The 23,207-nt window shown below is 38.5% G+C and overlaps 3 protein-coding genes across 3 annotated transcripts; 1 reads left to right on the top strand and 2 right to left on the bottom strand.

Annotated features, from left to right (window-relative positions):
* Nucleotides 1–6,694: 6,694 nt before the first annotated feature.
* On the top strand, nt 6,695–9,413 carry LOC115999738 (putative serine/threonine-protein kinase-like protein CCR3). Its single transcript, XM_031239638.1, has one exon. The coding sequence runs from the start codon at nt 6,778–6,780 to the stop codon at nt 9,178–9,180; it is 2,403 nt and encodes an 800-aa protein (XP_031095498.1). The 5' UTR covers nt 6,695–6,777; the 3' UTR covers nt 9,181–9,413.
* Nucleotides 9,414–11,331: 1,918 nt separating this feature from the next.
* Nucleotides 11,332–17,291, bottom strand: LOC115999263 (NF-X1-type zinc finger protein NFXL2). The gene is made up of 13 exons (XM_031239118.1): nt 16,112–17,291; nt 15,894–16,007; nt 15,756–15,811; nt 14,997–15,063; nt 14,476–14,568; nt 14,198–14,283; nt 13,946–14,108; nt 13,650–13,826; nt 13,314–13,504; nt 12,979–13,060; nt 12,451–12,657; nt 11,949–12,038; nt 11,332–11,851 (listed from the first exon to the last, which is right to left on the bottom strand). The coding sequence occupies exons 1-13, from the start codon at nt 17,222–17,224 to the stop codon at nt 11,693–11,695; spliced, it is 2,598 nt and encodes an 865-aa protein (XP_031094978.1). The 5' UTR covers nt 17,225–17,291; the 3' UTR covers nt 11,332–11,692.
* Nucleotides 17,292–17,840: 549 nt separating this feature from the next.
* LOC115998189 (phosphoinositide phospholipase C 6-like) lies at nt 17,841–22,781 on the bottom strand. The gene is made up of 9 exons (XM_031237683.1): nt 22,032–22,781; nt 20,842–21,038; nt 20,505–20,640; nt 19,498–20,424; nt 19,193–19,410; nt 18,972–19,089; nt 18,682–18,834; nt 18,462–18,548; nt 17,841–18,368 (listed from the first exon to the last, which is right to left on the bottom strand). The coding sequence occupies exons 1-9, from the start codon at nt 22,353–22,355 to the stop codon at nt 18,075–18,077; spliced, it is 2,454 nt and encodes an 817-aa protein (XP_031093543.1). The 5' UTR covers nt 22,356–22,781; the 3' UTR covers nt 17,841–18,074.
* Between the last annotated feature and the right edge of the window lie 426 nt (nt 22,782–23,207).

Genomic DNA, 23,207 nt, shown 5'->3' with positions numbered 1-23,207 from the left:
GTTTTCATTTGAAAGAGATAAAGAAAGAAAAAAAAAAACTATGAGGATAAAGACATAAAGTGAACAATAATTATTTCACAAAACCCCACCAAACTGCTCTGCCCACCAACTCAAGACCAGCAGTAGACTCGCACACAAGTCACAACTACACAAGAAAGGACTTGATGATAAAATTTGCTTTAAAAAATAATAATAATATTATCAGTGATGAGAGTTTTACTATTTAAATTTGCTTCAATTTACAGGTTAAATTAGAAATTAATTTGATAAATCAGTTAATCAAATTAATTTTGGTTTGAATTTGTAATTTTTTAAAATTTTGATTATTAGTTAATTTGATTTGAAATTTATGTTATAAATTAATAAAAAATTCACCCCAAAAATCTAATAATATTATGTGCATAACTCATCATTCCATTTTGTTCAACAATCTTCTTCTTTTGGTCTATTATCCAACCAGCATTGGTCCATTATACCATTTAGCACTCAAACAAGTCTGCCCGAGATTAATAAAGAGACAGACAAATTTGTTATCCTAACTTTTTTGGGATATAAAAGATTTTGAGAGCTTCATTGTCAGATAATTTTATTTATAGTCCATTATTTAACCTTAATTTACGTAAGTCCAAAATACTTACACTAGTCACTCTATATGTGAATTTCAGTTAATTCAGTCAATTATTTATTTCAAAAATAGGTATTTTGATTGAATAATCAGCATTAAGAAATTATGTAAACCATTTAAAATTAATCAAGTCAACACCCCAAATTGTGTGTGTTTTGTATTCCACTGTTGCTATTTCGACCTAAAGAGCACACTTTATTAGATGTTGATTGGATTCATGACACTTAACTCACAACCAAAATATAAGTAAAGAATTGACATATATGTTGTCTCTATTATTTTGACTTGTTCTACCTTCATAACCCTAAAATGACTCCAAGAGAGACATTTTCAATATACATCATGATCTTTTGGAGATTATCCTTACCAACAATTATCATAACTTTCTTCTACATTAACACGTGCTTAGAACCAAACATTCAATATAGTGTTCGTATACACATGAAAAAGAAAATCATTTAATGTCTTGTAATATTTTGAAAAAGTGTCAAATAAGCCATCGGAGTAGTATGGTTTGTGCAATTAGATCATGGAATAAAAAAGTGTGTAATTATACCATTTAACATTAAAAATGTGTGCAATTGGCATTATTAGTAGGTAAGTAACAAGTTGCCGGTAAAATTTTAATTTAGTATGCTACATGAAAAATAAAATAAATTTTTCTTTAATTATTTAACAAATATAATATAATATTAATTGAACTCAAAAAAAATAATATAATATTCATTTTTATTTAAATAAAAAAAAATTTTAAAAAGGGAGCCTCCTCCAGATTTTGAAAACAAAAAACAAAAACAAAAAATTGGGGTTTAGGATGAAGAAGGGGCAACCATGGATGCCTCCCCTTTGTCCAGATTGGACGAAGAGGAGGTAATAAATTTTTATACATAACTTGACATGTCACTACTAAAATCAAACGCCTTTCTGTGCTGCTCAACTTCAGCTTCCACCGCCGGCCTTCGGCCGGAGCTCTAATGGAGCTTTGAGCCGGCGGTTTTGATCACCTTCTACGTTTGCTCTCGCCCTTCTTCTGCCCCGACCACCGTCGCAGTTCCGTCCGCCTCCAACCACCGCCACAAATCTTCTTCTTCAGTTTTCTCTCCCTTTGAATAAAATAATAGTAGGTAGGTATTGGGGTTTGTGTTGGTAGTCTTGAACTCCCAACCTTACTTTGACTTTACCCACTTTTTATTTTCTTTATTATTGTGTTTTCCTCTCGTTACTTTCACAAGAATTTTTCCTCTTTTTCCTCTCGTTACTTTCACGAGTTTTTCATTTTCATTAGCATAAAACGTTTAGTTTGGTTTCGGCAAGTGTTGATCTTATCCTGGGCGAGCAAAAAAGAATGATGACGAAGACCCAGATCTTTGATGAAGCTTTAAGTTCCCTGAAGGAACATAGCTTCCTAGTTATGAAACAGTTTGCGATTCAAGTTTTCTATAGCATAGTTAGAAAAGTTGTTTATATGTCCGACTGTAAGGAATGGTTTACCATTTCATTGATGTAAACGTTTTATGTTATGAATTAATGGAATAGCTACGTTTATCTTCAAAAAAAAAAGTATTAACATTTTAAAATTAATTATATTAAATGCAAAGTCATTAATTTAACTTGTTTTACTTGGGAATTGGAGCAACAGGTGAAAATGATAATTGCACATTTTTTGCAAGTTTAATATTCTAATTAATTGCACACTTTTTTGTTTGATGGTCTAATTGCACGAACCATACAAGTTTGATGGTCTATTTGACAGTTTTTCCTAACATTTTATCGTTGAATAATATTAAAAGTGAAATTATAGTAAAAATATATGCTATTTCAAACAACATTGATGGATTAGATACGAGCGGTCTGGTATTCGACGACCTTGATTTAAATGGCCGGACTTGGTCCAAGTTGTCGGCACTGGCCCATTTAAGCCCTAGATTGACGAGAATGCATCACGTACCTCACTTATGGAAGGTGCACCTAGAGGATCCGGTCTAGTTTTAGGATATTGCTCCATTAAGGGGATTACTTTCTTTATATTTTGGGGGACTTATTTATAATTAATGGCCCATGATTTATGAGATTTACATTTACTTTCCTAATTTAATTAGGTGGAGTACCTTATGGGTAAATTGAGTTGTATAAATACCTTGAAAAAGGACTTGTATCGGGCTCACATTCTCCTATTTTTGAAAAATAATAACAATATTTTATTGTCCAATACTCCTAAACCTTTTTATTTCATTTTTGACCGATTGTGTTGATCTATTGTCAACTGTTAAAATGGTAAAATCAACTAACGGAAACGCGTCACTGTATAAATTTATCCACTAGAAAGGCAAATGAATTATTGTTTGAGTAGGTGTGAAATGACAATTATAGGAGAAGACCAAGTCTTCTCTTGATGGCAATTAGTCCACGTCTTGAAAGAAAAAGGCCAAGCAAAGAACAATTGATGAACCAATAGTACATTATAAACTTTTGGATTTTTTTTTTCTTTTACATAGTATTCATGCATGTTTGTTTTTTCCAAAGGTGGGGGAAGCCACTTTAGGGCTGCATTTGATTATCAATTTTGTCAAAATAGACCACCCATGCACAATTTTTGTACCATAGCCTTTGAGTCCTTGTCCGTATAATCGCAATAAAAACAAGACAAGTGTTACAATAATATGACACCTAAAAAAAATGTTAACCTTTAGTGATATCAACAAAGTGGCTTTTTTCGTCATTCTGTTAACATGCCTATTAAAATATACTATTTTTTTTTTTTTTAAAAAAAAACCCTAATTGATTAGGACTAGTAATGAATTGAACTTTAGTTTCTATTACTCATTTGCTCTCGAAATTACACTCAAACTCTATAGCTTAATTGTTAGAATTGTAGATCACTCTACCCCACCACTTTATTAGCAGAAAATTGTGTTATAGAGACCATTGAATTGGTATGAGTTTATAGTCACTAAGTCGTGAAATTTGTGTACAATTTAAATGGTTGAAGAGATGTGAAATTTTACTATTAGTTATGCTTAACTATATTTTCTTAAAAGTGACAGTAAAGTTTAACATAAATGTTAATAGATGGACTAAAATTAATACGTTGTTGATAACTCGAGAACTAAAAGTTGTGAGGATTATAATTCAATGACTAAATGTATGTGCTATTATTCTATAATAATTTAGGAATTAAAAGTGTAATTTTCTTTTATTGTATTGTTTTTTTGTTTGTGTAATTCAATTATTGCTTTAAAATCTTGCACTCCAAATGTAATGAATATTTATATTTAATAAGTTAATTATTTTTTTGTCAGGATTTTCACCGTCGAATGCAGTGACTAATCCATTCGCTTAATTATATTGTAAGCAACTCTTTAAGTAGGACAACTGGCCTAGAGATTTAAACATTCCGTCGGTCCTCATCAAATGTACAAAAAATGAATTAAATATAAACTTTGGGTGTTAGGAAAACGAACTAAAAAACTTATACAATCAAATTATACCATAGAAGGTGGAAAGTGGAATGAATTACTGAGTGGTTGAATTAACGTGCGGTTTAAGTAGTGAAATGAAGACTATGATAGCTATAGCCTATAGGATTGAATTTGAATTTTTTATTTTTTGGAATGACATAGAAATTCGTAACTATTATTTGAAAATATATATTGAATAAAATTTATTTGTTGTGTGTAATAGTTCATAAATTATATTAAAAAAATGTATTATATGTTGCATATTTAATCAAATAAAGAGTATTGACAAAAATTTAATTTATATAATTAAAGTATGAAAATCATGTTACACATATTTGTCCACCACTCTCACTTTTCCTTGTCGCATTAATATAAAACATAAAATTAATTATCTTAAAATAATAACGAAATGATTTAAAATAAATATTTGTCCATTTAAATCTTAGCATGACGCGCAGTTTCATATATGTGATGATCATATTTGAAATAAGTTTTTTCTTTTTTCTTCTTTTTTAGAGTTTGTTTAACAGGAGTTCATTAATTGAGGGTGTACGTTAAACAAATCCTGTGTTTGTATAATAATTAAAAAATTATACATAAACGATACTAAAAAGATCATTTGCGATTTACTCAACCGAAAGAATGCTAATAAGAAAAAGAGACGAGTAACTTTCACATTTAAAATAATCATGTGCATATATGCACAATTTTATTAAACATACAATAACATATGAATTCTCATATATTTCTCATCATCCCTAGCCTATAAATACATTTTTCTTTTATATACTAGAGGCAAAACTACATAGTACAATTTAATGTAGGAACCTCCAATAGATTGTTGATTTGGCAATTGTCCTTTTCCAAACTCTAAGGAGTTTGTGTTTGACCCTCTACTTTAATTTCTTCCAAATCATGTTAGAAAATCAGACCACACATTCATTACAACATAAACCACAACAATTTTTTTTTCTTTTTCTTTTCCTATGCCATAATCTGCTCCATTTATTCCAACATTATCATTTCCAAGTTAATTTTATTAGGTAAGCAGTTGACGACTGGTCAATATAATCGATCGGAAGAAAAATCTTTAAAAGACTTGGAAAATAGTGTATTATTACTTTGAGAATGAAGAATGCTCTAATGCTCTTTATCAATAAAAATGTGTTTGTTAAAGTATTTTTCAAGATATTTATATTGTCCAAACTACTAATTAAGAACTATGGCTAAATATGAAAAAATAAATTCCTTTTCCAACTACTACTCCAAAGTACGCTTTGAGTAAAATGCACTTTATGACCCTAGTCGGCAAATGACTACAAGAAGGTAAAAGATTGCTATAGTTGACCGACTCAAATTGAGAAGGTCAATGCGTAGCTTCCACAAGGAGTCAAACATGAAACTTTGTGATTACCAATCCAACTATTAGACTAACTCGATTGGGGTTGCTCGCAAGTTAATATTTTAAAACATAAAGAAAGTGATCTCCAAAGTAATAAGAAAAACAATATTATAAAATCGTTTTAAGATTTTCTAGCTATACTTTCCATAAATGAGATTTTGTGTCCCTCAAATTTTACATCATATTAAACTTATTAAGCGGACCATTTGAGCCAAAATCAAATACTAAACTATATATGTATCCAATCCATCACTTATCATGCATCCATCAAAATTCATTTAAATTAATCTCATTTCACAAACGATAATGTCAATTAATAACTAAATACGTTTGGCTGCTCGCATATCATCAAATCAATTGAAATTGCGATTCAAATTCATGATTAAGATTTCTATTAAGGAAATATAATACATTAATACAGGGTAATTACTATGTTAATAATGATAAATAAATAAATAAATAAACAAATAAAGCAAATTCTAAAACTGTAAATACATGTTATTTGACCAAACGGTCCGGTCTTTCATTTGAATTTTGAACATGGAAAGTTTATTCAGGTTCTTCCATTTGAATTTTATAAAAGTGAAGTACGCAGGTGCCTCCAAAGTGAAACCACTGAACTTAAAATTGAAAAGTTAATTAGGTTAAATTTATGTTTTGCTCGTAGTGAAATCACTTAACTTAAAATATTGTGATTGTCAAATTAACTACATGATCAATTCTACTGAATTGTCTAATTTATCAAATTTATAATGTTTGGTAGTGTTGTATTCATACAGTATTGCAAAACATTATTATTATTATTATTATTGAGTATTAATAACCTGTTACAATGTAATGTCTGTTTATATTTACTTTTATTGCGACTACATACACTATCAATCTCCAAATTCAAACCTCCATGTACACTATACATACAATGGATCTTTATTTTTTTAGATCCCTCAAAATCTCTCAATGACCCCAAGATTTCAATGATATTCGAACAATTTTATTACTATTATTATTATTATTTGGATTTGGATTTGTTAGTGAAATTCAAAATCGTTAATCAAAGAACCATCCAAAAACATGTTACTCGTGGCTAACATAGGTTGCTATGCTTACATGAATTTCAGCAAAGTGGGGCCCGATTTGTCACGTGTCATATCTATCATGGCAACGACGGCGTAACTTAGTTTCAAGCTCAAAAAACCCCAGCCATGGCGGATACTTTTCAAGCCTTCAAATTTTCAGCCTCTCTCTCTCTCTCTCTACAAATGAGGCTAAATAACTCTTTCTTCCCTCTATAGATGACGAAGCCCTTAGCTGCGGTCGTCGCCGCCGCTACAGTACTGACTCTGACAGTAGCAATCGTGTTCCTGACGTCATCCGCCAATGCCCTCGGCGGCTCTTCCACCACGCTGGCCGTCATGTACGGCGCCTCCACCGCCGTCTGCGGTATTGTAGCGGGGCAATCCACTCAGAATGTTCAATGCTGGACAAGCGGCCGGAGCACGCCGGTGACCGTATATCCGGAAGTATCTTTCGATTTCATCGCCGGCGGGATTGACGTACTCTGCGGCGTCCGCTCAGGCGGCTTCGCGCTCCTATGCTGGAACCCTAATTTCACCCCCAAAAGGCTCTACCTCAACTACACAACCCCACTTTCCAGCCTCACAATCGGCGATACTCAAATTTGCGGCCTAACAAACGGGTCGACCCGCAACGCCCTGTGCTGGCGCGGCGGCGCGATTTCTAACCAACAAAATGGGCCATCGGATTCATCGGAAGAATTCCAGTCAATTTCATCCGGGTCAGGGTTTACTTGCGGCGTCGTGAAATCCTCAAACAGAGTTTCGTGCTGGGGAGCGACACCAATCGCCTCAGACCTAGAAACGCAGTTCCAGAACGAATCAATGGCGGACATTAACGCCGGCGGGAGCTTTGCTTGCGGGATAAACACCACCGGCTTTGTAATCTGCAAAGGAAGCAACGAAAATGGCGAATTGGAAGTTCCGTTCAATTCCGCTTACGAGTACAGCGGATTAACGTTAGGGTTAAACCACAGCTGCGCAATCCGGAGAGTGAATCAGACCGTGGTGTGTTGGGGACGAAACGGTGCCGTTTCGAGTAGCGTAGTGGCCGGCGTCCCCTTTGAATCCATAGTTTCCGGCCCGGATTTCACCTGTGGATTAAGAACAAGCAATTTTTCAGTGGTGTGTTGGGGCCCCGGTTGGACGAATAATAATAATTCATATCCTCAAGCGGCCGAGCTTCCTCTCCCGAAGATTCTCCCGGCGCCGTGCGTTAATAGTAATTGCGATGAATGCGGCGTTTATCCCCTCTACCAATCTCTATGCTCCGGTGATCGGAAAATCTGTAAACCGTGTGACCTTCCATCTTCATTCCCGCCATCTTCACCCCCGCAAAATCCGCCGCCTCCGCAAAATCCGGAGCGTTCCAAACGGCTTAGGAGAGGTTTATTAGTTTTCTCAATTGTCGGTTCAGTTGGGGGATTTGCGGGAATCTGCACGATTCTTTACTGTCTATGGACAGGCGTTTGTTTCGGGAAGAAGAAGATTCACAATTCCGTTCAGCCTACCATAACCGCCGCAAATCCTCAACAGCAATCCAGCAGCGGCCCTCTCTCACGCTCCTCCACGCTCCGGCGGCAAGGCTCCCGCCTAATGCGGCGGCAGAGGAGCGGAACCTCCTCGAAACACGCCGACAGGGCGGAGGAATTCACGTTCCCCGACCTCGTCGCCGCCACAAACAACTTCTCCTTGGAAAACAAGATCGGCGCCGGCAGCTTCGGAGTCGTTTACAAAGGCAAACTCCCCGACGGCCGCGAAGTGGCGATCAAACGAGGCGAAACAGGGCCGAAAACGAAGATTTTTCAGGAAAAAGAAAGCGCATTTCAGTCGGAATTATCGTTCTTATCCAGACTTCACCACAAACATTTAGTCAGACTCGTCGGTTTCTGCGAGGAAGGAGAAGAGAGGCTTTTAGTGTATGAATTCATGAAAAACGGAGCTCTCTATGATCACTTACACGACAAGAACAATGTGGAGAAAAGCAGCAACATTGTGAATTCATGGAAAATAAGGATTAAGGTTGCCTTAGACGCCGCTCGTGGCATCGAATATCTGCATAATTACGCGGTTCCTCCCATAATCCACCGGGACATCAAGTCATCGAACATATTGTTGGATGCAAATTGGACCGCGAGAGTTTCTGATTTCGGGTTATCGTTAATGGGGCCGGATTCTGACCGGGACTACAGCCGGCCGATGAACAAAGCCGGGACAGTAGGTTACATTGATCCCGAATACTATGGCCTAAATGTGTTGACCACAAAGAGCGACGTATATGGTCTGGGAATCGTCTTGCTAGAACTCTTAACCGGGAAAAGAGCGATCTTTAAGGCTAACGGGGGCGAGGGTGCCCCGATGAGCCTGGTGGACTACGCTTTGCCGGCGATCATGGCCGGGGAATTGACCAAGATTTTGGACCCGAGAGTTGGGTTGCCGGAGCCGAATGAAGCCGAGGCCGTCGAATTGGTGGCGTACACTGCAATGCATTGTGTGAATTTGGAAGGGAAAGATAGGCCTTCCATGACTGACATTGTTGTGAATTTGGAGAGGGCTTTGAACCATTGTGAAGACAGCCATGGCAGCATCTCTAGTGGTCAAATCTCCATTGTTTCGGAATGAAATAACCTTAGACTTGTTTAGTTCTTTACTTTGATTTCTTTCTTTCTTTCTTTTTTGATTGATTTGTGTGATTACATTCTTCTTGTTCTGGGAGAAGAAAGCTTAATTTAGCTCTAACTTGTAGGGATTTTTTAGACTAACCCCCACATGTCACATTTTCTTGATTAAGCATTATGTTGGTTTAAGCTTTATTCAAAATTTTAAGCCATGGTTGTGGCTTCAATTGTTGGTTCGCCCACTTTCTTACCTTTTGAACGAATGATCGGACAAATTTCACTCTTGTGTAATAACTGATTGACGCATTTTATTTAAGTTTTGGATTTACCCATGTTTTGGGGTGGCTGGCATTTCATATTTACACATGGGCAAGAAAAAGGAGAAGGTAGAAGACTGAGTCATAGAAATTTGGTCTTTGATGCTTAAACTTTGTATCCAATTGCGGTTCTTAAATGCAGTTAACTTTTTCAACCTTTGTCCTCCCTGGGGTAGTTATGGTTGGTGTTTCTTGTACGCTTGAAGACCCCATTAGATAAGTTGGTTGGACAAAACAGTTGGTAATTATAAAGTTCTAAGTTTAATTCATTGTAAGAAGAATTCATTGATTTTTTAGATTTGAGCTGATTCTTTGTGGACGGACTAATTTATATTTTTGTAATTTTTTGCTGATTAAAATTACAAGACAATCTTTGTTATTATTTTTATTTAAAGTATTATAAACCATATGACACATTGTGAAATGAAATGATTATATTGATAGGGCCTACTATGATGCAGGGGGCTGAAAACACCCACAATTGGTAGGGGATGAAACTTTATGAGAGACACTCCATATTTAATTCTTACACATTGGGCAGAATTAGATGAGCTTTGACTTTGAATGTTCCTATGTCGTATTAAAAGAACAGTCAAATATGACTGTCTCTCCGGTATGCGTACACGTGGACGGCCAGATATAGCTCTCGGCACTAGTATAGACCGACCAGGACAGAACAGAAAGAAAAAGGGACACATAAATATATGAGGATAAGAACCCACGGCGGTGCCTCAAATATTAAATGCTAACATTGTCATTATTGGATTAATTCTTATGTTTTAAATTATATGTGAATGCTGGGTTCACGAAATGAAATAATGTTAAATGTGTGATATTCATGTTTATATTTTGATTTATAAAAAAAATTTGCAATTGTTATTTGAAAGTGTGTCTGCCTTGCGACCTTAGTCTACATAAGATCACAAACAAATAAACCAATTTAGATTGTTCATAGATTACTGACTCAAATCGAGAAAGTCAATAGACAACATCGAAAGAAGGTAAACTAGTCTAGATTATCCATAAATGATCGCCTCAAACCGAGGAATGTCAATATGTAGCTCCCACATGGAGTTGAACTTGAAATTTTGTGTTTAGCAAATAAATTGTCCGACACTCCGACTAACTCAGTCGAGATTCTTTATATGTAGTGGTCGGTGACAAATTAAAATTGGAAAGTTCACACGTTGAGGTGAGTATTATGATGAATTTATTGTACCATTTATATATGTTGCGTCCGTGAGAATAAATAAGGATTGCATTTATGCATATGGAGCAAATCAGCGTAATGCATATACAATCCAACAATGGACCGATGTAGACATATCTGTCATGCAGCTTGTGATTTGATTCCATTTATTTCCAATTTTGAGCTTTCCCATGTGTGTGTGAATTAAAATGTAAACAAAAAGTGGTACTCATGTTAGAGAGGTAATGTTCCAATGTAGAGCACCACATGCATTGAATTCTAAAATTTGAAACTCATTGATCTATGAAAAAGTTTACAACCGCTATTTAGAGGTACATTCTAGGTGAACCCCACCTTGTAATCATAACTATAAAAAGGTAAATTAGTCCATATTACTCATAGCTAATCGACTCAAATCGAGACGGTTAATAGACAACTCCTGGAGGGAGTCAAACTTGAAACCTTGTAGTTACCAAATCAAATATCTGACCAACTTGGCTAACATTACCCCAAAAGTTCAACTCTTTTAAGGATACACTATGAAGTTAAATGTTTGACTCCTGTAAATATATGTCATGTTAAAGAGCTCTAGATTGCGAATGTGACTCGAACGAATCTGAATTAGTCTCACAATAGTACGAATGCAGTATGTCAAAAAAACAAGTTTTGAAAAATAGAGAAAAATGCCATTACAACTTCAAGTAGCAGAACAAGTCTGAAGCTGCCATGCGACTTTTAGTTGGTTGGCGCAGGATTGAATTGACCAGACAATACCATAAAACTAACTACCTGCTACTCCATACAGTTTTTAAGTGTTCAAAACAAATGAATTTCTATTAAAAAAATACTAAAGAAAGATATATATGAAAACTGTTGAGCTACAAGCCACAAAGTAGACAAGGGTAACACCTAACTTGTGACAAGGAGAATGGTGCTGCTACGATAAGCGTATCATAAACTTTACCCTAGAAGTGTTCGAGAGTTTTAGTTCGCGAGGGGAATAATTTTCACTAGATACGACGTGGATATCTACCTTGTCGTTGCGTTTCAGCTTCGTTCATCCGATCTGATAACCACATCAAGCCTTTGTAGCCATAATAGGCTGATATTAACAGAGTTACTGTAATGGCGACAAATAGAAGCACCCTCCAGATTGCGGTTATAAGGCTCTGTTAGGAGAACAGTCATCACTATTCTAAAGCGACAGACTAAAAGAAACGGGGAAATGGCAACAGAGTTACAATGCATTGTAATGCTAACAAATACCTTGAGTCTCGAGGTTTTCCTGTCTTCCTGCACACGGTCTCGTCTTCTTCTGCGTTTTGTTGTGTTGATTTTGGCATCTGGCTCCTTTTCCTAAGAAAACTCGAGTGAGTTGAAGTTAGAATTTAACTGTTGTCGGGGATAAAAAATTAAAGAAACAAACCGGGATTTTCTTTTTTAATTGAGGGAAACCCACAACCACTACCCGAGGGTGTGCACGGGATAAACCCTGCCGGCAAAGGACCACAAGTAGGTAAACCAACATAGGTTGTCTATAACTGATAAGCTCAAACCAAGAAAGCTAATAGGCTGCTCCCGCTAGTAGTCGAACTTGTAACCTCGTGGTTACCAAGTCAACAGCCAGACCAGTTTGGCTGGGTTGTTCCCACAAATTGGGATTTTCTTCAATTTACTATTCCTTGAACATCTTTATTGGATATCTGAAAGGTCTGTTATGATTTCAACACAAAATGCACGACAAGTAGTACTCGTCTTTCCAGAATACCTCTGGAGGTTTTGGTTTACGAAGCTGTAACTCCGATTCAGCAACCCTCACTTTGCTCTTGCAATCGGCATTACAAGGAAGTAGACCAAGTCCATACTGGCTTTTAGAGATATCTTTGGGATCACAGCCATTAAGGCGATACATCGCTTGCACATCTTTACATAGCATCTCTTTTTTCAAGGTTTGGCATCCACAGCGAATAACAACCTAAAAGAAGAAAAAAGATTAACCATCCAGCACAACGACAAAGGGAAAACCGCCAAGTTTCTGAGCCAAACAAATTTTAACAGATTGAAAGGTTGTTTAACGGATTGAAGTTCTTACGTCTAGCACTCAAGAACCCACCACACTATAGATTGTGATAATTTGAAATATAGTCGAAGCACTTTGTCCAAAGGAATACAAAATTTCATCATTTTATTTCATTTTACCTTTCCTCTCGTATGATCAAAGTCTGATAATTACTTAAAGAATACGTGCACTATACACCTACAAGAACCAAGATTCATAATTAGGTAAAAAGAATACCTTTTTGGAGCACTGGTCAGGTGATGGACATTCACCGGGATGACATGTCTCCGGGCAAAGATGTGTACAGTAGGGCAATTTTCTGCACGAGCAGATTTTCATCAGGAACAAAGACATTTTTATAATGTGCTTAAACATCTAGTCTGAGTGGTGCTAAATAATCATTTGATCAACTGCAATATATAAATCTTGAAAGCTATATAAACCTCTATAGTTTTTCGCTCTTCAGCCTTGTGTTGTTGTCATAGAAAGCCAATACAACTTCGGGGAAAATAAAAAAAAAAAAGGATATAGAATTTGGCAAAATATGAAGAAAACAAGCTTCAACTTGTTACCTGTGGCAGGGTCCTCGACACGACCGAGCAGACACTTGCTCTTTTTGGGACAAACTGTTGTAGTAGATGCACTCGAATGCATGAACCATGGCACCACAGTGGCATGACCGCTTTATAAGTGCTTTGCAAGGAGGGCAGTCTCCAAGGTGACATGGCAAGGGGCAAGGATGTGGACATGTTGGCTCTCTCTCCTAAACGAAGAATAGTAACCCGAGAGTCATCAAATGATTTTTTTTTTCTTTTCTATAGTTCTTCTAGCATATTGTGGCAAAAATTAGGCGTCAACACATGGCAAATAGATCGATGAATGAGAGGATGGCAAGCCCAAGATCATACCTTTTCGCAGCGAAGGGTACACTTTTCACATGGCTCACCTCTACCATGCCCTTCTGATGCCGAAGAATGATTCAACTTTATCGCATGACACACTTTAGTGCAATAGTGATTGCCACATTTAAGAAGATTTCCGCAGAGATTATCACATGCAAATTCACCTCTATTTGAGCACACCATCTGAAAGAGTGAAAGGAGAAAGTGTTGAAACAGTGAGATGCCCGGTGTGAATATTTGAAAGAACTTTCAAACAAAACAAACAATACAAAATTAATGAGATCTGGAAGTTTAATACAAACCATTCTTTCCGCTCCAATGTGGTTGCCCACACAAGACTTCCAAACAAGTTCGGGGCAAGGAGGGCATGATGTTCCAGGAGAAGGTTCATTTTGGTGAGTCGACTTCTTTTTCTTTGGTTTCAACGTAAATTCTGGAAGAGGGGGAGGTATAGGGCCATGGCACCTGATTTAATAAAAAAAATAAAAAGAGAACTTCAGCAATGCTTTATTATAATATCGAGTAAATACATGTAAGCATAACATATGGCCAACCTCAGTTTGCAATTGTGACCACAAGGGTATTCTTCGTTGCAGATTAACCGACATTGGGGACAAGCTCCATAGTGGCATCTGTGTGGCTGGAGAAAGGAACAAATTATATACGGAACTTGACACTAAAGCAAATTATGATAACATACACACTAGAAAAGGGTTGAAGAATTTAGGTATAAAAATGATGCTTCTGCAAACTATTTGATTAAAGCTGATATATCGTAAATTCAATTCCACGATATCAAAATAGAAGAATAGTACAAAAAAAGTATCACAACCTTAGAAGTTGATGCATGTCTGCATAAAGTAGTCATACGACATAATTTGCGGCATCTAGGAGGTTTCTGTTCAGATTCTGTCCCGCAAGGAACCTGATAAATGGTTCAAAGGTAACCATCAGAACTTAAGAATGAAATGATTACACACAGATAATCAATGTCAAGAATACTGGTATTCGGGCCAAAATGAAAAAGACACCGAGAACACTAGAGAGAGACCGAGTTCTCCACTATAAACATGATCAGAAGTATGCACATCTATCCCCTTCCATTTTATTTTATTTTAACACCACCTTATAATGTTTCTTTTTTAAAATAAACTTGATGGATAAAATGCAGTGAGAATGGGGAAGAAGAACAAAAAGACATATCTACGGCCATCCAATACTGCAGCTATGAAGTACCCTTGCTGCTTCGTTAAAGCATAGAATATCAAGAAAATAATCAAGAGTTTGTCAAAGAAAAGATTCAACATGAAATGAGGACGGAGTTGAATAAAGTAAATAAAATGGAACTCTAACCTCAAAATATGTCTCCCCACAGAAACACGAGATGGTCACCATCACTGGGCATGGAGCACAAGCCCCTCTACGAGAACAACATGAAATTATCACAACTTATTCGAAATTGAATCATGCAGAGCATTACAAGACAAAGGATGTTCATCATTTATCATGAAAACAGAAAAAAGAGCAAATAAACTTTTCCACCCAAACATTCAATAACAGTAGCTTCTCCAACAAATGTGGGAACACAATTTCATTGGATGGAATTAGGTGAGATGAAAGGGCCTTCAAACCATACCAGTTTGGATTATCGATACCCAACCTCTTACTATCTGTCATCTATAGGAAAAACAGAAGTTAAGTTTTCCTCATTGGATGATTAATCACTTCACCTCCCAATTCAACTTTTTTAAACTATACAAGTCACCCACTAATGATACTTTGATCAATAGGAAGGCTACATTTATACTTCCGTTTATGATAAGCTGCCTAGTAGCTTTTATTTGAAAAGATGACTAATCCTAAGGGATATCCCTAATTGGTAGTATAAGAAGAATTGCTTGCTGCAATCACATCTGGTTGGGAGGATAGAATGGAAAATTCTAACTTCTGATTTCTGCCTCAACACAAGTAAGCCCTAGGGCGAATTTAGTTGGGCTTGGCTACATGGTTATCTAGAAGATAATATGCTATATTTCAATTGGAAACAAACAAGAAAGTTCTTTTTCTGTTTGTTTAGTTGCAAAGGGGACAAAGGAAAAGAAAGAGAAGTACCTATGACATGGAGCGGGGCACTTGTGGTTCCTACACCGTAGCTTCCTATCACACATCTGACCATCCAAAAGATGAGTGCAAACGCATAGAATTGGGAAAAACAATATACCAAGTATAACTAAAACTGCAAAAACACACCTCAGAACAAGGCGGGCAGTCACCATCACAGCAGCGTCGCTTACAGGCATGACGTTCACAGTCCCGAACTTTCAAACACTTCCTTTCACATGTCAAATCTTGATAACAAGGAACCTATTCTAAGTTCAGTTTACCATTTCCAATTTTGAACTACTTTGAAAAATTGACTAACAATTACGAAAGCTCATAAAATTTCATCAAGAAGTTGTTAAACTTACCTGTTTCCTCAAGCTCCCACACCTACATCCCTTTGTAACAACAATCCTACAAGTCTCAATACATGGCCCTCGATGGCACCTCTCGGGGCACCTATGAAATCCACAGCTCAGCATTTTATCACACGTTGCACCACACACTGGTGCAGCAACATCACAAGACATCCCTTCATAAACTCTCTTCCCACAAGGACATGTCCTCTTCCCCTGAAGAGGGCACTTCCCACACTCGCCCTCGTGGCAACCTCTCTCACACTTATGCCTACCACACCCCAATAACTCAGCACACGGATTGTCACACCTAAAATCCCTCTCAAAACACTGCCTTTCCATCTTCACCTTCCCACATTGGCACTTGTAAACTGCCTTAGCATCACATGGGGGGCACTCACCATCATGGCAAGTCTCATTACACCTATGAGTCTTACAAGCCAACACCTTCTTGCAAACGCCGTTACAAGAAAAGTTCTTGAAGCCACAGCGCTTCATATCCTCCACAGCACCACAAAAGCACCTGGATTTCACCAATTTAGGGCAAGAAGGGCACGGACCCGGATGACACAGTAACAAACAATGGTGCCCACAATTGTATTTCAACGGCCTGCCGCAAATTTCACCGCAGGAATGAGGCAAAACCCAAGGATCATGGGGCGGGTTCTCGAGTTTCCCGCAAAAGCAGTAGTAGGTTTTGGGGATTTGGTACTTTGGGTATTCGATCCGGCACTTGGGGCAGTGCCAGAGGAGGGAATTGTCGGTGGTGGTGGCGGCGCGTGAGGCCGCACGCGCGGCGGCGAGGTTGGAGGCTTGGACACCCCATGATTGGATACAGAGGAGATGAAAGACGGCGAAACAGCGGGAGGAGCAGGACCAGGTGGGGTCCACGGGGCGAATGCGCTCGAGGCAGATGAGGCACGAGAGGGCGCCGGAGCGAGAGGAAGTGAGGAAAGATTGGATCTTTATGAGATCATGCTGATGCTGATTGCCCCCTCCTCCGGTGAGGTCGAGGTAGGATTTGAATATGGTGGACGAGAGGTCGGAGTGGCGATCGGAGGAATTGGTCCCGGTGTCGGAATCGGAGTCGGAGGAAAGCGAATGATGATCGGCGGCGGAGCTCATTTCAAGAATCCGAATCTCAGGCAAACAAAAAGTGAGACTTTCGTAGCGTCCGTCCTGGAGATCTCAATTTCACTATTATTGTAACTGTTAACCAAACGCGCGGCAGATGCAAATCCATCGTGGAATTAAATTACAGATTTGCCCCTCAACTTTGAACAAACATTAATTCTGGCCCCACATCCCGACATAGTGGAGGGGCGTCCAAATGAGTAGCTCAGTTGGTTAGGGGACGGAGTCCTGATAGCTACAGGGCACCAGACAGTTCTCCTACCTAATGCGTCGCTAAGTCGACATGATTTACTACCTCCATAACTATCGAGCTGAAGTGTGAGAGCCTCAGAGTGAAAGATTTCCCTTTTTTGAGTAAGAGGAAGATAATAGATGAGTAACTTACAGTAACTTAACGACTCATTAGATGAGAGGATTCAGTGCAGGGTGTCCACACTGTAACTGTCAAGGCTCAATCATGTGTCTTTACTCATAATCTACAACTCAAGAACTAACTGGACTCTCAGTGCGGACTAAACAAGTTCATTTTAGGCATTTCTCTTCTAATGCCTATTATTGCTTCACTGTCACAGATAATATATGCATATAGCAGTGTATGGCAACCTTATAAAATTCTGAATTCAAACAAATATATTCATTACTCAATCCTTTTCACAGTTTCACACCAGTTTAATGAATTGATACATTCATGCTTGTGTTAGTAGTTTGTGATGCTGTTTAGCTCAGCTCAGCTAAGAAAGCAGTCATCCCACATTCAAGGCTGAAGCTCTGTCTTAGATCACAATGCTATACAAAAACTGCTGCAGGTCGTGGGACTCTCGTGTCGTTTTAACAGATGAGATCACATGAACTGAAACCGCATGAGCAGCCTAACGGATTTGTACTTCTCTCCTTTTTTATCGTGCAGAGGAACTGAGCGAATCCCGGGTCTCAATTCCGAGACAGGCAGGCATGTCTGCCCTCCGAAATCATCTTTCTCAGACATGTCATATTCTCGTACTTCGATCCTAAGCAGAGCCAGCTCCGGGACTGTCAAGGGGAACTCAAACTCTTCTCCCCAGATGGGCCCCCAGTCGTCCTCGATGATTCTTGTCTTCCTCTTGGCACAGTCTGCAGGCGCCCCAACGATGAAAAGCTGCCATTTTTAAGATCAATCAGACAATAGTTTTGTTCAGATTCCTGCAGGGTCTGTCTAAATGGAGATACAGATATCAGTTGATTCTCTAACCTTTGTGTAGAAATCGGGTGGCGAAAATGCATCAAAGTGTGTGTGGCTGAAATCTAGACTCCATCCATCGCCCAAATAAACGGTCACCTACACAACATTACATTACAACAAGTTATACTTTGTTAACAGATATTACATTGTAACAGAGTCAGTAGTACTCAAAAAAGTTATACTTTGTTTATAAGACATTTAGACAGTCTGCAGAATATAATGTGCTTGCCTTTAATGTAAACTTCAATGGTACTGTTACTTTAGGATCAAAAACTTCGTCTTCTGGTCCTCTTTCGATGAGAAACCGAGGCTTCTTCACATAGCCACAACCCCCGTTTGCTCTAAACATCCCATGCATCAACCATAGCGATTTCCCATATCCCTACAACGCAAATTTGCCAAACAATTGAGAACACAGATGCACTAACAGCTCGATCCAGACAGAATAAAGTTTGATGCATCCATATAATAAGCATAGGGGGCGTCATACTGTCTCCAAGCGAACCGGGGGACACTAACCTGCATATTGAAGGCGACCATTTGAGCTCCGTGCATCCATCCAAGCATAGGCTTAAAGTTTGATGATGTGACCCGTGTTCCCTTAGGAAACACCCTCAGAATACTCTTTTGTGTAAAACTGTAAACGAGGGGGAAAAAAAATTTTGAAGAAAAGTGTGAAAACCGAAAAGGGAGGGTGAAAAAATGGAACTTTGTAAGTTACAACGATACTCTTCAACTACCTGACGACATCAGTTCCATAAGACACTGCCGCCTTTTCAAGATCTCCCTCGTTCACGCTAAGACGCTTTACTCGTTCTTGTACTGTTGTTAATGCATGCTTCATGCCTTGCTTTGCTTTTCCAGCACGAATTGCAATCAAACGCTTGTACTCAGGTCCTGACCGTAAAGCACTTTGAGTGGAAGCATCACCGCCTTCATTGCCCAGATCATTCTTGCCCTAATATCCAAAAGAAGTATGTATACATGAGAGCATGAAAAGCACAAGAACATAAAGGGATAGTTCTGACTTCTGATTCCATTTTACCCTGTCAGAATCCTGTGGTTCAGCATCGGTTTTCTCAGCCTCAGCATCAGTTTTCTCAGCCTCAGCACGATCCTGTTGTTCAGCATCGGTTTTCTCAGCCTCAGCACGATCCTGTTGTTCAGCATCGGTTTTCTCAGCCTCACCACGAACCTGGTTTTCAGCATCGGTTTTCTCAGCCTCACCACAATCCTGCTGTCCAGCATTGGTTTTCTCAGCCTCACCACAATCCTGGTTTTCAGCATCGGTTTTCTCAGCCTCACCACAATCCTGCTGTTCAGCATTGGTTTTCTTGGCCTCACCACGACCCTGCTGTTCAGCATTGGTTTTCTTGGCCTCACCACGATCCTGCTGTTCAGCATTGGTTTTCTTGGCCTCACCACGATCCTGCTGTTCAGCATTGGTTTTCTTGGCCTCACCACGATCCTGCTGTTCAGCATTGGTTTTCTCGGCCTCAGAAGCATTGGCTTTCTCAGCCTCAACACGATCCTGTTGTTCAGCATCGATTTTCTCAGCCTCACCACGATCCTGTTGTTCAGCATTGGTTTTCTCGGCCTCAGAAGCATTGGCTTTCTCAGCCTCAACACGATCCTGTTGTTCAGCATTGCACTCAGTTCCCCCGGGTTGGCTTGTGGAGGCCTGGCTACATCCCCCATCGGGATCAGAATTGACCTGACGCCCCTCGGCTTCATTTTCTTCAGCTGCTGCATTTTCTGTCTTCTCTTTGATGGAAGAGTCATCTTCTGACGAATCTTTCCCCGATGGAGAGGCGGGGGTTTCTTTCTCACTCTGCTGCCTCGACTCGAGGTATTCTTTGGGCGCTTTCGTTGAAAGAAGAATACGGTACTTCAATTCTTCAGGCGAAGGCAATTCTTCCAAGCATCCAGACTCGGGGTAGTAAAGCATTTCCCCGAACACTTCACTAAGCATCTATAAAACGATGGAATTATAATTTCATTCACTACTATACTATTCTACTCGGTTTTTAGCTGTTCATCACAAAATCTAACCTCTGCAGCTTTAGCTTGAAGATCAGGCGTCAAATGATCTTCCAAAGTAATTATAACCGGATAAGGAGATTTCACAAAAGCATGCTTTTTAATCGATTCCAAGCATTTGTAGAATGTCACCGGGGTCGTTAGGGTCCTGAAAACATCCAAACCTCACAACATTAGCCCAAAACGCAACCAACATTAGCAATGCAGATCAACCTCAATCTGGTTAAGGTTTTACTTTCTTTATCCAAACATATAAGGAAAAGTTTAAAGGCATATCTGATGAGAAAAGATCAAACTGCAGACATGAATGGAAAGAAAACGAATAATCTTATAATTACAAAATGTATACCTTCCATGAAGAACATGAATGTTATCTTTTGCAGAATTTGGCCATAAATCCAATTCTATCCCCCTCACACCTCTTTCAAGAGCTTTGATAATCGGTTTTTCACTGCACCGGCTGCTGAGTTGATTCCCCGTTAGATACGAGTTGTGACCCGTATATATGAAGTAATGCTGCAACGGGGCAGTCATATCATTCGATACCTGGAACCACATAACTCATCAGCTATAATCTCGACTGCAACTGCTAGTAACAACCAAATCATTTTCATTTCAAATTTTTTTTTGGCAAAATGATCAGAAAATGAAAACCTCAAATACTTAGTGAGGATGGCCACACACAGAGAGCTAAAGGTATCAAATTTTATGTTTTTACAGAGTCCTAGAAGTAACTCAGGAGTCAGGAATCTTGTAACACAGATTAACTAAATACATATAGACATATCATAGAATATATTACAAAGATCCTATCTTTAGAATACCATAATCCTAAATATAGCTTAGGAAATACAGGCTGATCCAATTTGTCTGCAATCAGCTTGTCCCATCTGGACGATCCTACAGCCACATTCTCACCAATCTCCATTTCTCTTAATCACTTCAAGCTGACAATCACAACTAAATTAGGAGGAATTTTTCCTTATATAGGAGGAATTTCATTTCTCATATAACTAAATTACCGAGTAATATTCTTTCATTTACAGGAAAGTCCAATGCACTATGGCAACCTTAGCTGGCAAAAAGACCATAAGAAGATAAACCAATTGAGATTACTCATAATTGTTCGGCTCAATCCGAGAAAGGCCGCTACCACAAGGAGTCTAACTTAGCTAGAAGTAATATTCTTGCCAACAAGGCAAATCCTCCGCCCCAAGGGCCACATACCCCAACCCGACAAGATGGCTAGGAGTAATATTCTTGCCCACAAGGCAAAATCTCCCACCCAAGAGCCGCACACCCCAAGTTAGGTGAGAAGACCAATGCAAAGGAGCCCACAAGAAGCCACCCTCCCCAAGAGAGTGAAACTCCTACAATACATGCTCGGTCTTTCGTCCTTGCCCACAATCTTTCCCTCAAGCTTTATCAAATAAAAACAACCTTAAAATACAAAAAATTATGAATGCACAATGGAACATTGTATCTATTGAAGAAAATGATACGAGGAGAAAAAAATTTAGCAAAAATTGAAGAAAGAACCTGAGTATTGAGAGGTCCATTGAGGTCATCTTGGAAGAGGAATTCAAAGAAGCCGTCGAGATCAAGATAGAGGTGGTTGTGTTTAGCCAAATGCTGGCGCCGGTCGTGAATCTGTTGGATTATCTCCGCCGCATCGTCGGCGGTGCGGCCCTCCTCCCCCTGGTACTCCACCATAAACCGGGCCAGCTGCTCGGCGTTCATGTGGGGACCATTCCCGGCGTACAGAGAAAACGCATCCCTCACGTCCGGCGGAGGCTCCCTCTCGCTAATCTTGAATTTCCGGTTCAAAAAACCGAACATTTTGTAATAATTATAACTCCCCATTCCCAAAAATAACAATCAAAATAATAATAAATCTCCTCCTTTCTGCCTCTATGCGTGATTATAATCCTGTTTTTTGGGAATCGGAGAAATGGGTTGATCCTGTTCTAGAGATATAGAGAGAGAGAAAGGGAGAGACAAAAAAATAAAACATGGAAAATGGAAGACTTTGGGAACGGGGGAGAGTGAGAGAGAGAGAGGGGGAGAGAAAGTCGAAATTTAAGGAAAGTGTGGACGATGGTGTTTAGCAGAAATTAAGAATATGTATATATACTTCATTGAAAACAACCACGAGTCCCGCATTGATTCGTCTGTTTGGTCTGATTCCTTCCCGCCACTTTTTCTTTTTCTTTTTTTTTTTTCTCTTTTTAATACGGAGTAATTTTTTATAATTTAAATTTCAGTTTTTTTTTTAAATATAGTTTGTTAACATCATCGGTGAGGGTGAATTGCGAAAGTCCAACCGCACGTAATATATTTTTACAACGTTCAAGCATGTAATTCATTTTTCAACTCTACAAAGTCTCCCAAAAAAAAACTATAGATAATAATAATACAGAGTAATATTAATTTTCTGAGTACAATATTAATAATAATAATAATACGGAGTAATTTAATACAAGTACACGTAAAAGAAACGGCAATTCTATAACTACAATGCACGACTGATAACTGATCCGTTGTGGGGACCCACCTTCAAGTCAACACACGCAAATTATGCAAAAATGGAATAAATGTTTCATAATACCGATAATATGTTTTTTGAAACAATCATAATTCTTTATAAAATAGTATTGTATCGGTTGTATATATTTTAAATTTATTTTTAGCCTAAAGAATCACTGTCTCTACCAC

The sequence above is a fragment of the Ipomoea triloba genome, chromosome 12 (assembly GCF_003576645.1).
Source record: "Ipomoea triloba cultivar NCNSP0323 chromosome 12, ASM357664v1".
NCBI lineage: Eukaryota > Viridiplantae > Streptophyta > Magnoliopsida > Solanales > Convolvulaceae > Ipomoea > Ipomoea triloba.
The sequence above is the reverse complement of the archived record's forward strand: the minus strand, read 5'-3'. Positions and strand labels throughout refer to the sequence as shown.

What these genes read in the sequence shown, in the direction of transcription:
- LOC115999738 (XM_031239638.1), top strand. Translation starts at nt 6,778, where the DNA reads ATGACGAAGCCCTTAGCTGCGGTCGTCGCCGCCGCTACAGTACTGACT.
- LOC115999263 (XM_031239118.1), bottom strand. Translation starts at nt 17,224, where the DNA reads ATGAGCTCCGCCGCCGATCATCATTCGCTTTCCTCCGACTCCGATTCC. An exon ending in TGTCGAGGACCCTGCCACAG is followed by an intron (nt 13,061 to 13,313) that starts GTAACAAGTTGA and finishes CTGCTCGTGCAG; the next exon opens with AAAATTGCCCTACTGTACAC. An exon ending in GTAAACCAAAACCTCCAGAG is followed by an intron (nt 12,039 to 12,450) that starts GTATTCTGGAAA and finishes GAGTTTTCTTAG; the next exon opens with GAAAAGGAGCCAGATGCCAA.
- LOC115998189 (XM_031237683.1), bottom strand. Translation starts at nt 22,355, where the DNA reads ATGGGGAGTTATAATTATTACAAAATGTTCGGTTTTTTGAACCGGAAA. An exon ending in TTCAAGCTAAAGCTGCAGAG is followed by an intron (nt 20,425 to 20,504) that starts GTTAGATTTTGT and finishes ATCGTTTTATAG; the next exon opens with ATGCTTAGTGAAGTGTTCGG. An exon ending in CACCCGATTTCTACACAAAG is followed by an intron (nt 18,369 to 18,461) that starts GTTAGAGAATCA and finishes TAAAAATGGCAG; the next exon opens with CTTTTCATCGTTGGGGCGCC.